Source organism: Heterostelium album (genome assembly GCF_000004825.1).
Source record: "Heterostelium album PN500 unplaced genomic scaffold PPL_scaffold9, whole genome shotgun sequence".
Classification (NCBI taxonomy): Eukaryota; Evosea; class Eumycetozoa; order Acytosteliales; family Acytosteliaceae; genus Heterostelium; species Heterostelium album.
In genome coordinates, this window is record NW_008805071.1 from 886,145 (window position 1) to 902,796 (window position 16,652).

The following is a 16,652-nucleotide window of genomic DNA, read 5'->3' on the forward strand; positions in this document are numbered from 1 at the left end:
TCCACACAACAGACACACTATCAATCTGCTGCGTGGCGCCGTCTTCTTCCTGGGAATGTCGGTGTGGGGACCTCAGCGTATTCCAACACTGGGCATCAGTCCAGCATTCATCTTACCGTCACTGTTCAACTCACTCGTTGGCCGACAAGAGATTATCGCATTCGAAGTGATCCTGGCAATTCGTCGGTTAATCAAAAAGTTTGGAAGAGAACTGCATGTCGAGTGGCAACTAATCTTTATCATTATCGAGCGTATCTACTTGTTGATTTCAATGTTTGAGGGTGGCGATATATCACTCGGTAATCAGGCATTCAACCAGAGTAGTCAAGTTGCCAGTCAGAACAACATGGACAACGCATCGGGTGGTGTCAACACCGGTGGCGCCAACCAAACAATGATGAGCGTCAACAATACATCGATTTACAACGATATTAGTTCCACACTTAACAATATCAATAACAGTTCACTTGCTAAGGTGTTGCGTGACACTATCAATCTCATTGAGGAGTTGGACGAGCAACAACTCTTTCAAGGCAGCCACACCGAACTCTTCAAAGTCAGTTCCTATTTCTTCAAGTTGAAAACCGAGGAGCAACTCATGAAGATCATTCAATCACAGGTTTCACAGATACATCCCTCTCATGCAATGTGGATAGTAAAGATGAACGCACTCGTTGAATTCTTCTTTAAGAAGGAAACAAGAACCAAACTGAGAAAGAAGATACTGCAGACTATGAAACAGCTGTACTCTAGCTATCATGTAATCTATGGCGAGGACATCATCGAGAGTATAATACTTCCGGCACTGAACGACATACACAAAGAAAGAGATATCACCATTCGTATAGCAGGTTTAGAACTGATGGTTGAAATGGCGATGCGAGTGATCACACCGGCTTCCTATCATATTCTCATCAGCAATCTCGACCGTGCAATACGTGAATCACCTCCACAACTACAGGATGTATCTCGTCTAGCACTTCAGGGTTTAATCAGCATCTTCTCGTCGCGATTCATTCACCCTGCCTGTGCGCTAACCATCGAAGCATGGACAATGTTACTCTCTCACATCTCTCATGAAAACATTCAGCTACGAAAAGATATTCTATTGTCGATCGCAAGTTTGTCATCTACGAAATGGTATCAAATGCAATATGGCAAAGTATCGTCGCCTTTCATTCATTGCTCCACAGTGAATTTGTTTATCAATGAGGTGTCGTCGATGGTACTAAAGTCACCGCGTGGCGCAGCAACACAGCAACAACCAACACTACAACAGCAACAACAACAACAACAACAACAACAACAATCACAACAACCAAGTAGTAACCTTAAAAAGAAGAAACCATCGAACGACGGATTCTTCTCGATCTCTGTCATCTGGAATCTACTGGTTGACCGACTTTCCAAAGAGACATCATTCGAACTGTACACTCTCATCCTCGAAACGATATCATCGTTCCTCAAGAACAAATACATCCTCATCGGACTTGATAATGAAATCGATTCATTTGTAAATACAATCATTAAATTACTAAACGATAAGATACTAGGTCATTCTATAACAGATTATCAGGTAACTAATTAAAAAAGTTAAATCATATTTAGTTTTATTATTATTATTAACATCATTATAATCTTTTTTTTCAAATTATAATAATTAGAATTCTGAAGGTAAAAAGGAATTACATTATATTATTGGATTTGAAATCCTTTGTAATTTAGCATCATATACATCATCATATAGTAATCAACAGTCATCACAAAACATCATTACAACACTCTTTAACGGACTCTGTCAAAAGTGGTCTGCATCAAGCGAAAACAAACATAAAATTCAAGCAATATGTTTGAATGGATTATCCATTTGCATTAGTGAATTCCCATTAAAAACAACATTGAAATACATACAAAACATTGCTAAAGCTTTACATCAAGTAAGTTATCACAATATATATTTAATAAGAAATTAAATTTACATCTTACTAATTAATGAATTAAATTATTATTATTTTAGATATCAACATCAAGTAATACACAAAAAGATACATATTTCTCAATATTACAATATTTGAATATAATGGTATCGATTCCGACGTTGGCTACTCAACTTCCATTCGAAACACTTACTTTTATATTCAAATTGTTAATTCAATTCTTTGATCGATCAAAGTATTCAACGTTGATTGTGTTGGTTGCATTCCAGAGTTTGATTCGTTGGTTCACCGCGTGTAGTAGTTCCTCTCGCATCCTGCTGGTGAAGAACATCATCAAGGGACTGGACAGCCAGTTGAAAGAGAAGAATGCACTGCTCAATGAGATCTCAATAGAGTTGCTCAACCGTTATATCCACACCGATTTCGATCCGTTCCACTACCCAATGCGTCACTCCAGTCCCATCTTCCACGAAGGTTTGATCAAGACTTGGATTCAGGGTTGTTCGCTTATCTCGATTCGCACAGGAAAACTCGGATGGGCAGAGGTCACCCATCGAAAAGCAACAGGCTGTGTCGTATGGTTGATGAGATTCCAAAATCCATCGTCATCGTTCGACCTCTATTCAAAGGAGAGCAACACCTATAATCTACTGGTGAATCTACCGAAACAACCGTATTTCCGAAAGGAGTTCTCACCTACCTCACCACTTTCACCTTCACTCTCACCAATATCCGTATCGGGCGAGTATCATTCACTTTCACCGACTCAACAAACAACATTTGTAACAACAACATCATCAACACCATCCAGTTCTTCTTCACATTTGACAACAACCACCACTCAATTGACACCCAACTCAATGTCAACGGCCACCACTGCAACATCGGCATCCATCATGAACACACCCAACCCAGCGACAACAACATCATCGACAACACCACAAAGTCAACAACCATATGGTTCATCGACAACACTTGACAAAGTTCCAGAAATTGTAAAATCACCAACTCAACAACAACAACAACAACCATCCAACCAACACGCATCACACCAAACTACAGTCGACAGCTTCACAAGACTGGAAAGCTTGGCAAAGGAATTCGAAATGATAAGTCCACAAAAGCAAAGTAACCATAGTGGTAGCTTTACATCCGAAAGATTAAAATGTAATTTAAATCTGTCGTTGCTACCTGATGCCTCTAGAGAAGAAGAGATTAACGATTCTCTGGAATCAAACAACGAAGAGCTCAACAAACCAATCAAATTGATATCCTCACAGAATCTGTTATTCTCACCTTATATCAACAATGACATACTCTCACCTTCGCCAACACCTTTTGCTGAAGTGCACAAAGATGCTGTTGAAGTATTAGAACCAGCTATACAACCGATTACCAACAATAATAGCAATCTTTACTCAGACTATGAGTTGGATTCCGATACCAACTTGTATGAGAATTTTAGACAGATGCGTATATTACATGGTGCACTTCCTCCAGTTTCATTATCCGAGAATGAAATCAACATCAATAGCAACAACAACAACAATAGTAATCAAGAGGAACAGACTTTAGTTGATAGTTTCGATGATATCACTGATCTTAAAATACCGGTATTCACACCGTCCAGCTCGGAAAATGGTGACAACATATTCCTTCAGAGTAATCTCGAGAGTCCCTACAGTCATAGATTCTATGGTTCAGGCGAGAATACTCCTAATCCATTGTCCACTCTCTCCAAGTTCTATCCTCCACTACCCTCCTTTGATGACGACGAAGAGATACTCTCCTACTTTAGTTACTCATCGCCTATCATTGGACAAACTACAGAGAGCAGCAGTCTTAGCAACAGTGCCAATAGTAACAGTAATAGCAGCAGCAACACAAACAACAACATTAACAGCAACAACAACAACAACAATAACAACAATTGTAAATTAAACTTGAATGCACAACTACTGTTGCATGTTGGATCCAGTTCACCTCCTATTGTTACATCACTGTTGGGTAGCGGTGGAAACAGTACCAGTGATCTACCATCGATTCCAATTGAAATACCACCTCCACCTTCAAAATCAACATTGGTTACTCTTCACAGTGTTCCATCGTCGACAAACAACAGTGTAGATGGATCATTCTCCAAACAAACAGAAATCTTCTCATTGTCGGTAGACGACGACTCACCTTATCTTGCACCAAGAGTAGCTAGTCTTGCAAAGATTCCAAAGATTGCACTGGCCAACGAAGATAGGATCGAAGAACATCTGTTATCAACAACCTCTGGAGATGGTACCGGTGAGCTCAAACGTTCGAACGGTTCAACTAAATTGATCAAATCAACCAGTTTTACTCTGGAGAATCAGAATTCTTCGTCGCCTCAAAGTACAGACCGTAACATTTCACCTATCATCCTCGAACCAACACCAACTCAATCGCCAATCGATATTACATTCCAGCAACGAAGTTATTCATCATCACAATCACAGCAACAATCATCGTTTAAACCGATATCTCCTTTGTCGACTGGACTCATTCCCAAGGAAGGACCAATTAAAAATAACAATGCATCAACGACCAACAATCCAAGCTCATCTTCAAACACTGATAAGTTTTCAACGAAACAATCAAATACTGGCAGTTCTTCAAATATGCCTCCTACGACCATGATTCAGAAACCATTTAAACCAAGTGCTAAAATAGTACCAACCATACCGCTGACATCAAACTTGAATCAATTCTCACAACAATCACTGGTACAAGTCAAACAGCAGTATAGGAATGTACCATTGCAATTGGCCAACCCAATTCCGACTACCTCTAGTGGCACAACTCCCATACAGATCCAACAGACTGGAGCAATGCAACACCATCCAAAGTCGAGTCTGCCTGTCAATACTTTACCAACACCATCATCTATTTCACATACAAGTCATATGGCTCAGTATCACTTGAGGAACAAGTATCATACTATTCCCTATTCACCAACCTCGTCCTCGCCGGTCGACCCATCAGAGTACTCACGTGCTGCCGCCGGCAGTGGTGTCGGTGGTGTTCCAACACTTCAGAAATCAAATTCATCGTCGACTCTACCGTCTATCACTCCTTCCAGTCTGACAAATATTCCCAATCTATTTGACGATCACCCAACCTCACACGATTCCTTTAGAAATCGATCGCTCAACTACGATACAACCAATGTACTTTCACTGGTCGGAGGCATATCGCCGCCACATTCACCATCGCCTCCACCTCTGACAGAGAATACAATCGATCCATCGATACTTGACCCATCCGTAGTATTCTATCATCTTCACCAATTCTCTGGCGATCTGACAACCGAGATTAAACCTGGTCATTCATTTGATCGTGCTCTCAGTGTTTTGGATCACACTTTTTGTTCAGAGACTTACAAGATTGGAATCATCTATATTGGTGCTGGACAGAAAACCGAAGAAGAATTCCTCTCCAATACCAAAGGATCACCAAGATATCACCAGTTTCTGTCTGGTATTGGTGAGAAAGTCCGTATTGCTGATCGTGTCGATGTGTATCCTGGTGGACTCGATCGCAACGGTAAATCCGACGGAGAGTTTACAATTCACTGGCGTGACAGAATCTCTCAAATCGTTTTCCATGTAACTACAATGATGCCAAACATTGAGAATGACAAAACCTTTACCAACAAGAAACGTCATATAGGAAATGACTATGTAAATATTATCTTTTCAGATTCGCCAACGGAATTCAATCAACAATGTATCTCTGGACAATTCAACTTTGTCAATATCATAATATATCCATTGGATATTGGTTGGTATAGAGTTGAGATTAAGAAAAAGAAAGAAATACCAATCTTTGGTCCAATACATAACTATCAAATGGTTTCTGAACAATCATTACCATTCTTGGTTGTTCAAACTGCAATTTATGCAAATGTTTGTAAAAAAAAAAAAAAAAATTATTAATATAGTTTTAAAACTAACAATTTTTATTTATCTATAGTTAATATCAATGCAATTCGATGGAAAATTTGAGTTTATTTCCAACTTGGAGGAAAGATTAAAACAAATCAAAACGATCAAGGATAGATTTGCTAAAGAAGATGATGGATGGATTGATCTTGTATCTCTTAAACAAAGATAATAAACTAATTAGTTTACAGATATTTTTATTGAAAAATTACTTTTGTTTTGTTTTTAAAAGTTGGAACTAAAACTGAAAAAAGAAACTAGAAAGTTTAGTAGATAAAGAAATAGGAGAAGCTAGCAAATGAAGTACGATATCTAACCAAACATATCATTTCTCATCTAAAAAGGTACGAATATGCATAAGGATCATATTTTAGCTATTGTTATTTTATAGACTATTTAGTTGCTTAGAATTCTGATGAAAGTTGGATAATTGAAAAATGAAGATGAGGAAATAATGGGGTGCTGACAATATGTTCACTGTAAGTTTATAATTAATTTCAATACTGATATGTGTTGTATATTATTCATTTATGATAGACTCATCAAATAGGTTGTTTTTGTAGAGAGGAGTACCGCAAAAGTAGAATTTCCGTATTAGATTAACGATTAATGAAATGAGAGTAGTGATGTTGTTTATTCTTACAAACTTTTTAACAAAAAAAAAAAAAAAAAAAAAAAAAAAAAAAAAAAACCCTACTCATTATGGCGCGCATAATGGGCATATATTTACAAAATTTATATCAAGAATGGGAATCGAACCCATGACCCAAACCGTGTTAAGGTTTTGTGATAACCAACTACACCATCCTGACTTTTGTTTTTCTTCGTTACTTCATTTTTTCGTGATCGCTACCGAAACAATCTGTTCAAGAAATAATGGAACAAACAAAAGAATTACACAACCAAACTCAAGAGACCTTCGCTTCGATGGCATCTAAAGCCACCCAAGCTGAAGTATCTCCAAAGTAACCAATTTCTCAATAATCCAACAAAACATGTTTGCTGATTATTGCATTAAGTTCGTCGGTAGATAGTGTACTTTCTGTAGTATACCAGCAACCAAAAGCTGGTGTTGTGGTGGTATACGATGATGATTAATAACTTTTTCTAATAGTTTAAATCTATCTTCTAGTGTACTAAGTGTGTTGGTAAGTATACCACAGAAAGTACACTATCTACCGACGAACTTAATGCAATAATCAGCAAACTACATAACTGCAGTGTCACTACATAAACTAAGAACAACAAAACAACAATAAGCGTTACAACAGAGAACCACACCCAAATTAACGGCAACTACACCTTCAAATGTAATAAACCCGAAGGTACAATCGACTTTGATGTTATCGGTGTGTGCAGATTAAGATACCAGATATTGTAGCTGTAGACAGAACACAAACAGAAGACTTTATACGTGTCATGTGCGGTCGTATACCCCAACTCGTCAAATCAAACACCTCGACAAAGCCTGTATTGTCACTGGTTCTCTGTTAAATATAACAATATTACTATTAGCTATAAAGCTAGGGTGGTTTCTAACTCCTACACGATTGAAATGAATATATCACTTAATACTGTCGTTGAAGAATTGGTTGATTTACTAATTCTATCTTGTAATGAATTGAGGAAATGAGAAAAACTATAAATTTTGGTTTATCAATAATCATTAAAGAAAATAAAGTACACCCAATGATTTATTATAATAGACTTAAATTGCAATCCAATTCCTTTTTTTTAATTTTATCTTTTTTTTTTGTTCACTCATTATACTCTCTTTTGGAAAACAGATACTATGAACATAGCAAAAGATAAATTAATATTAATTCTAAAAAATGTTGTTTTAAGAAAACAGATTTTTCAATATGTATACAACTTTAATCAGTTGTTTGACACTAAAGGTAACACTAGATATCGTTGGGTTGAAGTGATCGATAATCCAGAGGTTATGGCAGGCAATGGTTATGTCGATCAATTTAAACATTATCTAGAGAAATTAAACCGTTCGATTCCAACGCTACGAAACAATTATGTATTCACTCTGATGCGAAATTCAATATCAGGAGGCAGCTTACCATTTCTAAGGTACATTGTTGATTGCATTCCACCCGATGAGATCGAAATATTCCTCACCAATGAATTGCTGTGTGACGCTTCACAATGTGGTAAATTCGATATTATCAAATACATGGTCGATCGAACCAATAAATGGGACTACCAACGAGCATTGATAGTCGCTCCACTCTCTGGAAATCTAGAGATCGTTAAATTCTTTTCGGCAAAGTCGATTGAGCCGAGAACTACAGCGGTTCGTGAGTTAAAGTGTTGGCCTCACAATGTATTTAATAATGCCGCTGCGATTGGTCGTATAGATATTTTGGAATGGTTGACAGTCAACCGTCCACAAGACAGAGTTGGCAACCGGATGTATCAGGACGCAGCGGAAGCAGGACATATTCATGTATTGGATTATCTGCGTGCCAACCAAGATCGCTCCAACGATACATACAATATCTATTCACTCTATGACTCGGCAATTCAAAACGATAATCTTTCAGTTTTCCAATGGTTGTTTGTTAATGGTTATAAAAGCTCATTCAATATCATGAATCATGTGGCGGGTCGCGGTAACCTGAAGATTTTAAAGTGGCTTCATGAAAATACAAAAGAATCACCAACTACCGACGCCATAGATACAGCATCCGTCAATGGAAAACTAGATATCATCATATGGTTGTTTGAAAATAGGACTGAAGGATGCACTAATAGAGCAATTACTGACGGGTCCTACTATACACGTCATTGGTTGGTACAGAACAGACCAGAGTTTAAAGATTATCATTTAAACTAATTTAAAATAAATTGTAATTATATTATAAACTTAAAACGTTGATTGTTTTTGTATTATTTTATTATAATTATAAGATCATCTAGATTTTAAAAGTTACCTTTTGCAATAAATTAAATTTAAAGCAATTGGTGCATCAATTAAAAATGTAATCTGATTAAAAAATGTATAAAAAAAATAGATAATTATAAACTAAAGTTAATTGTTGTACCCAACCAATTTATAACCTTTTTTTATAAATAAAGACTTTAATAGTAATTTAGTACTAAAAAAATAAGCAAAAACAATAACCTAACCTTACAAAAAATTATAAATCTTTTTGCATAAAAATTTTATCCAATTTTATTTTTTTTTGATTAATTTTTTTTGATTAAAGAGACGACAATTTACAGACAAAGACAATCACCTTAATAGCATTTTAAAACAAAAAAATCAGAAAAACCTTTTCATTACCTTTTATTTTATTTTATTTTATTTAATTTAACTTACTTTTTTTATAAATTATTTATTTAGTTGTTCTTATAAATATATATAGATTTTTTATAACTATATCAAGATCAAAGAGTAATATTAATAATAAATAGGTTAAAAAATAAATAAATAAATATATAAAAAGTAGAATAGAATCCTATCCTTGTATTTGTAGTTTGAAAAGTAGAAGTAGAAGAAGAAGTAAAATCAAAAAAAAAAAATAATAATAATAACAAAATGACAACATTAAATGAATTGTTAAATTCAAAGAATATTGAAAGTTTTATTACGAATCTAAGTGCACCACATCTTTTTTTGCATGGCTTGATGCTGTTGTTCATTGTATATCTACTTTCAAAGAGACCATTTAAGCCTCGTCAGAACGATTCTCTCTCAAAGTCAGAGGAAGAAGAGTTGATCAGAGACTGGCGTCCAATCCCACTCGCACCAAAGCTCTCAAAGATGCAGATTCTCAACTCAAAGGAAGTGGTGATCACCTCTACCACACCGACACACGTCACCGTCAACGGACATAGCAACGTACTGAACTTGGCACGTACCAACTACCTCGGTTTCATCGGACACCCCGAAGTGCAAGCGAAAGCCGAGGAAACCATTCGCAAGTACGGTGTCGGTTCGTGTGGACCGCGTGGATTCTACGGTTCGATCGACGTGCACATTGAGCTCGAGAAACGTCTCGGTAAGTTCATGAGCACTGTGCCTGCCATTCTCTACTCGTCGGGTTACGCCACCATCTCCTCTACGATTCCTTCGTTCTCAAAGATCGGTGATATCATCATTGCCGATCGTTGTGTATCGCAACCGATTCAAGTAGGTTTGTCGCTCTCTCGTAGTCAAGTACACTACTTTAAGCACAACGACATCAAGGATCTCACTAGAATCTTGGAGTTGACCAACAAGACCGGAGAGAAAGGAAAGATCTCTAGAAAGTTTGTTGTCGTCGAGGGTATCTACTACAACACCGGTGAACTCTGTGCACTTCCACAAATAATGGCACTCAAAGATAAATACAAATTCAGAATCATCATCGATGAATCTCATTCAATTGGTATCTTGGGTAAAACTGGTAGAGGTATAACCGAGCATTATAATATTGATGTAAGTATATAATATTATAAATAATTATAAGTTATGATGATTAACTTGAACCATAATATTAATATTAATAAATATATATATACAGGCTGAACAAGTTGAAATTAGAACTGCAAGTTTGGCAAATGCATTTTCATCGGGTGGTGGATTCTGTGTTGGTTCCGATACAGTTGTTACTCATCAACGTTTGAATGGTGTTGGATATGTATTCTCTGCATCGTTACCACCATACTTGGCAACCTCTGCCACCAAAGCTATCGATCTGTTGGATTCCAATCCAGATTTGCTCAATTCATTGAGTCATAACATTCATTATATGTACAAGGAACTCCAAGACAACCTCAGAGGTTTGAAGGTATGTGGCTCGCCACTCTCACCGGTAATTCATTTGCGTTTGAAAGAATCCACAGGAAACAGAGAGGACGACGAGAAGCTATTGGAACAACTCGTTGACAAATCACTGGACAGCGGTGTATTAATAACTCGTGCTAAGTATGTTGAAACCGAGAAATTCATTCCGGAACCATCGATTCGTTTGTGTATCAATGCCGTTCTATCAGAGGCTGACCTTGACTTTGCAATCAATGTTTTGAAATCAGTTTCACAATCGACCTTTAAGAATTAATTAATCAATTATATAAAGTTAAATATTCTAAAATTAATAATAATTATATATTTATTGTTTTTATTTATTATTATTATTGTTTATTATTAATTTATTACATATTTTAATTATATTTATTTGACCATAGGATATCGATAGATTATATATTTCGTTGAGTATTGTATCTCTATGAGTGTTATGTACAAGGTTAAGATCGAATATCGATTGTATCTCTTTATATTGGTTGTTCTTTACAAGTTGTTTCGGTGTTGATGCTATGAATGGTTGAGTGGTTGGGTGATTCTTTAGGTATTGTTTTAGCACGATGTTGAATGCATCTCTATGAGCATCTGAATCTTCGGTCATTAGGAATCTTAGGAGATACCGTAGGTCTAGATCACTACTTGGTAACAAGTACTCTAGAATATCTGGATACTTTAGTGATTGACGAATGAACTTTGGTTTCATCAGCGTCGTTCTAAAGTAATCCGCTGTGAATTTGTGTTCCAACATATAGGTAACTTGATCGAGATATCCACATTCAATGGCACGTCTCAATGCATCGATTACATATTGATCATCTACGAGATTACGCTCGACAATGTACTTTACGATATCGGTGAATCCACGTTCGCATGCCGCCTTGAGAGCGGATGGAGGACAAAGTTGTTGATGTCGTTCAATGAGATATCGAAACAATTCTAACGAGCCTGATGTTGCGCAGTTGTATATAGAGTAATCGGCGTAGTTAATAGGCATCTCTTCGAGCAGTTCCAAGAGCGATTTCGATACTGGGAATGTAGAGATGTCAACGACACTATCGTTGTGCTCGATGACACCGCGTTGATGTAGCATACGAACGACTTGTTCAAGGAAGGGATACCAAGACAACCTCCTAGCAAAAAAGTAACAGATATCGTTTATACTAACTTGTACTCGTATCGAACTGTCTAAAACCATCTGTAGAGCAGCTATATATGCATTGCCATCGATTTTACTTGTATTTCCTTGCCGGCAGTTACTGCTCCTGTCACTGGAGTAAGGATCGGGTACCTCTATTTCAAGATTAGGACTTTGTTTGATTAATATCGACAGTATCTTTAAGTAGCCATGAGTGATCGCTGCCGATATTGCCGCTACATAGTCAATTTGAAACAGTTGTTGATTCTCCATTATATATTCAATGACGTCGTCCAGTCTGTGTTCAATAGCAGTCGCTAATAGAAACCGGAATCTACATTCAAAGTATCTATTGTTTAACAATCTTTTCAGTATATCAATGCTACAATATTGATGGTAAAGATCATCCAATATCCATTTGCCGTCAGCCTCCAAAGATGTAGTAGTGGGCTTAACATGGTCAATGATATAGTTGATAATATCGATAGATGATTGATAGATTAATGCTTGCTGAATTTTTCCTTCTGTTAGCTCCGTGTAGTTTAGAATGGTTCGGAAAGAATGAATGTCACCACGCGATATCGCCAGTGAGATGACATCGTCGACAATGATCTCTTCGCGCTGGTAATACTTGAGAACTAGCTGTAGGAACTGGTTGTCATACTCAAACATACTTTCATGAAAGCATATTTTTCTTCGTTTGAATAGCATTTCAGCGGCTTTGTATTCACCAGCATCCATTGCCTTGAGAGTGATAACCTGCCAGACATCATGATAGCTCTCTCCAAGTTTGAAATGTTTCGCCAAGTTGATTCTCTTATGATATCTGAGCAATAGATCATAGGTTCGTTCCGAATCCGACTCCAAAGCTTCATTGATCTTTATATTTAAAATCTTTCCATTTCCAAGTGATTCACCACCAGTGTTGCCGTTAAAATCCAAGTTTCCTATACTCTCATATATCTCTGACTCTTCTGAATTTGAATCTAAATAGAAATGATCTTGATTGTCGTCTTCTGAATCAGATAACTCTGGATTGATTGAATCTCTAACCACAGGATGGTGTATCATTAGATATTTAATAAAGTTGGCAAGCATCAAGTATCGATGTGAATTGATGATGGTGAACAATATACTACCAATATGTTCAAAGTCGATCCTCAGTGAAAGTACGATATCAAAGATTTCCGTGTATCCTTGTTTGATAATTGTGAGGATATCCTTTAATGCCATTGGTTGCTCACCAAAGTCAGACAATGACTTTATATTATCCATTAGATAATTGACAACTCTTAAATTACCTGTTAACATTGCTTCTTTTAAAGTTGAAATAGGTTGATATTGTTTATTATTATTATTACTATTACTATTATTCCTATTGAAATATTCTAAAAGTAAATGTGTATTCTCAAAGAATAAATCATTTCTACCAAATTTCAACATTGTAACAAGCGAGTCATTATTTATATATGTACCCTTGGTTGGATTAATAAAAGTGGTTGGTGATCCTCTGTGTATTGAATAGACATGATTAAATATCAATTTAGATATAACTATATTATTGATTAGCTTTTTAAAAAGAAAACTGCTTTGATCATCTACATTATTATACATATTTAAACTATTGATAAATTGTAATTAAAAGATCGAATCAGAAAAAAAATAAAAGTAATCATAAAAAGAAATAAATAAAAAAAATAAAAAAAAAAGTAGAAATTTCATTTTTCTTTAAGTAATTGTAAATTTGCAATTTATTTCTTTCTTTTTTTTTTTTTTTTTTTGGTAAGGGTTTAAAAAATTTAAATGTTTCTTATTATTATTATTAAGTTTATTTGTTATAAATTTTACTCTTTAGATAAGATGAAAATCTTTGAAAAACAAGAACATTGTTTGAAACAATATCCTTTATAATAATTTAGACTTTTAAGCTAAAATAGTGTCGGTTTATAATGAGAGATCCGATTCATTGAATATCTGCCGTGGTTATAAATTTGCAAATTTTTTTGTTCAAAAATTTTTGTAGGTTTTTTTTTTAGCAAAAGGTGGACAAAAAGAAAGATGTAAGTTTTCGATTCTTGGTCACTTCAATACGCTTTAGTCTGAAAGATTGTTTTAACTAGTTGAAATCGTGATGACACTCAGCTTTCTTCAGAAGAATATAGCTATTGTTTTCAACTTTTTAAAAAATTATTTATTTTTGTTTTTTTTTTTTTTTGTGTGTTTAAATTAAAAAAAATCAAAAGTTCATTTTTATAAATTAAACAACATATAAGATCTTTTTAAAATTTATTTTAGTTTTTTTAAAAAACTTCATTGTATAATTATTTATATATTATTATTAATAAATATTGTAAAAAGAAAAAATAATATATATATTTTATTATTTATTATTTTTGTATTTTTTTAATTTAATATCAAAACAAACATAAAGGAAGGAAGGCAATGGCAACTGAAATATTACAAACAGGTTTACAACTTGCCAGATCGGCGGTGGAAGCCGATCAGAATAAAAACTATACGTTGGCATCGACATTGTATGAACAGGCTATTCTCAATTTGAAGTTGGCCATCATCAGTGAGAAAGACCCAGCAAAGACAGCGTTGATCTCATCAAAGGTCGAGGAGTACACACAACGTAACAAGTTCATTAAGAGTATGGCTCCGCAAATGCCTGCTGCTCAACCAACTGCCGCACCACAATCAAACAACTTGGCGTTCAATTTCCCATCGATACCATCCTCTGTTTCACCCGCTGTTGCCAATACACCAGCAAACACAATCCACTCATTTCCACAACTACCTCAAACACAACCACAACCAACATTCTCACAACAACCATCATTCCCACAATTACAACAACCATCATTCCAACAACAACAACAGCAACAATCACAAGCCAATATATCAAGATTATCATCTTTACATTCTGGAGATCAATTTACACAGAAATCAAATATGGGTAGAGTAGAATGTAAGTGAAATAATAATAATAATTGGATATTGTTGAAAATTATGTTTGATCATTAATATTTCTATATTTTAAAGCATATGAAATAGCTACAAATTTAGCAATGAAAGGTAGAAAGGAAGAGGAATCTAGAGATTATAAAAAGGCAAGTGAGTACTACCAACAAGCTTGTTCATACTTTTTGATTGCTATCAAATCTGAACCAGACTCTATCATTAAAAAGAGTATTAGTGATGAAGCAAAGATCTATTTAGATCGTGTAGAAACTTTGAAACCATATATACAACAACAAGCACAACAACAGCAACAACCAATATTTACAAATACAACAACAACTGTTAGTAGTACAAGTATATTAGGTAATTTCCCAACTGTAGGTGGTGGTGGTGGTATGAATAATAGTAATTCAGCTCTAAGTCAATTCCCATCCGTCGGTAGCATGAACAATATGAATATAATCAACAATAATAACAATAACGGGCTGAATGGAAGTGGTGGATTCCCAAGAGTAGGTAGCTCAGGTAGTATAGGAAGTAATGGATCCGGTGGATATGGATCGCCAATAGGAAATGGCACTGGAATGTTGATGTCGCCAACCTCGACAGTTCCATCGACATTCACTGGTGGCGATCGTTGTGCTGCCTGTGGTGCCACTCTCTCTACCAACAGCATCAAAGCACTCGAGCGTTCATGGCATCCCGAGTGCTTCTCTGTGACCATCATTTGTGCCGGTTGTCAAAAGCCATTCTCACTGGTCAATCTCTCATTGAAGGTCAAAGACAACCGTGCCTATCATCCACATTGTTTCGAGTCCACCACCGGTCTCTACCAAGAGGAACGACGAACATTCGTTGGCAAGTCCAAGGCACTGTTCTTCTCGATCCAATTACAGAGAAAGTTCTATCGTGCCGGTGAAACTGTACAATTTGCATTTATCATTGACAATCCAACTTCAAAGAAAGTCGACAAGGTCGTTGCCTACATGCTCATGACCGAGACGCGAATGGAGATTGTTGGAACTGCCTATGAGAGACGTTCTCGAAAGACCGTTGCTAAGCTTGGTCGTTGCGAGTTCTTCCAATCCACGAAATTCCCACTCTCCAAAGACCGATTCGAAGGTGACTTTTTCTTTTCGATTCCACCCAATGTATTACCATCGGAAGTAGCTGGTGTCGATGCCAGCTTCGTTCGTGAGTATCAGTTAGTAGTTAAATGTGTAGGATCAGTTCTCAAAGTAATGAAAGTTAAACTTAGATTCAATTTAAATATATTAGAATCAAAGAAATAAGAAAAGATAAGATAAATTAAGATAGGATATAAAACCAAAAAGATATTTTATTAAAATAAATAACATGTAACTTAATATTATATTTTTTTTTGGTTTTTTTTTTTTTTTTTTTACATTTTTTATCAGATATCAATGGGCTCGTCTAGTTGATTGTCTATCATTGTATCTTTGTTTTAACTCAGTAAGTGTTCGTTTCAAAAAGATGGTTTACTTTTGCTTAATTATTTATTGTTTAATTAATCAATAGACTGGTCAAGTGATTATCTATCATAATATCTTTGTTTGACTGAGTTGATTTCAAAAAAATTATTCTTCTTTTAAATTTTTAAAAAAATTATAAAATTAAAAAAAAATTAGAAATCATTATTCGATAAATTTGATATCAATAGACTTGTGTGATTATCTATTATTATATCTTTCCTTATAAGGTGTTGATTCAAAAAAGATATTTCTTGTTTTTTGTAAATAAATAAAAATAAAAAAAATAATAAAAATTAAAAAAAAATTAAAAAAAAACACACTCCAAAACTATGATCATTTTCACTAACACCA

General features: G+C 35.3%; 5 protein-coding genes and 1 non-coding gene across 6 annotated transcripts; 4 read left to right on the forward strand and 2 right to left on the reverse strand.

Moving 5' to 3' along the window:
* Nucleotides 1–271: 271 nt before the first annotated feature.
* On the forward strand, nucleotides 272–6,316 carry PPL_08874 (RapGAP/RanGAP domain-containing protein; the record flags this gene model as incomplete). The annotated part of the gene is made up of 7 exons (XM_020579674.1): nucleotides 272–964; nucleotides 1,091–1,576; nucleotides 1,665–1,937; nucleotides 2,018–5,872; nucleotides 5,940–6,059; nucleotides 6,141–6,177; nucleotides 6,300–6,316. The coding sequence occupies 7 exons, from the start codon at nucleotides 272–274 to the stop codon at nucleotides 6,314–6,316; spliced, it is 5,481 nt and encodes a 1,826-aa protein (XP_020430349.1).
* A 330-nt stretch (nucleotides 6,317–6,646) lies between these two features.
* Nucleotides 6,647–6,720, reverse strand: PPL_08875. The gene has a single exon. It is a non-coding gene; the product is annotated as a tRNA-Val (tRNA).
* Nucleotides 6,721–6,784: 64 nt separating this feature from the next.
* On the forward strand, nucleotides 6,785–8,756 carry PPL_08876 (uncharacterized protein; the record flags this gene model as incomplete). The annotated part of the gene is made up of 4 exons (XM_020579675.1): nucleotides 6,785–6,873; nucleotides 7,023–7,056; nucleotides 7,149–7,285; nucleotides 7,991–8,756. 4 exons carry the CDS (start codon nucleotides 6,785–6,787, stop codon nucleotides 8,754–8,756), a joined length of 1,026 nt encoding a protein of 341 aa, XP_020430350.1.
* A 705-nt stretch (nucleotides 8,757–9,461) lies between these two features.
* Nucleotides 9,462–10,965, forward strand: sptA (serine C-palmitoyltransferase subunit; the record flags this gene model as incomplete). The annotated part of the gene is made up of 2 exons (XM_020579676.1): nucleotides 9,462–10,343; nucleotides 10,429–10,965. The coding sequence occupies 2 exons, from the start codon at nucleotides 9,462–9,464 to the stop codon at nucleotides 10,963–10,965; spliced, it is 1,419 nt and encodes a 472-aa protein (XP_020430351.1).
* A 60-nt stretch (nucleotides 10,966–11,025) lies between these two features.
* On the reverse strand, nucleotides 11,026–13,458 carry PPL_08878 (ankyrin repeat domain-containing protein; the record flags this gene model as incomplete). Its single annotated transcript, XM_020579677.1, has 1 exon — nucleotides 11,026–13,458. One exon carries the CDS (start codon nucleotides 13,456–13,458, stop codon nucleotides 11,026–11,028), a length of 2,433 nt encoding a protein of 810 aa, XP_020430352.1.
* A 246-nt stretch (nucleotides 13,459–13,704) lies between these two features.
* On the forward strand, nucleotides 13,705–16,100 carry adcE (LIM-type zinc finger-containing protein; the record flags this gene model as incomplete). Its single annotated transcript, XM_020579678.1, has 4 exons — nucleotides 13,705–13,732; nucleotides 13,881–13,904; nucleotides 14,312–14,815; nucleotides 14,890–16,100. The coding sequence occupies 4 exons, from the start codon at nucleotides 13,705–13,707 to the stop codon at nucleotides 16,098–16,100; spliced, it is 1,767 nt and encodes a 588-aa protein (XP_020430353.1).
* Nucleotides 16,101–16,652: the final 552 nt, after the last annotated feature.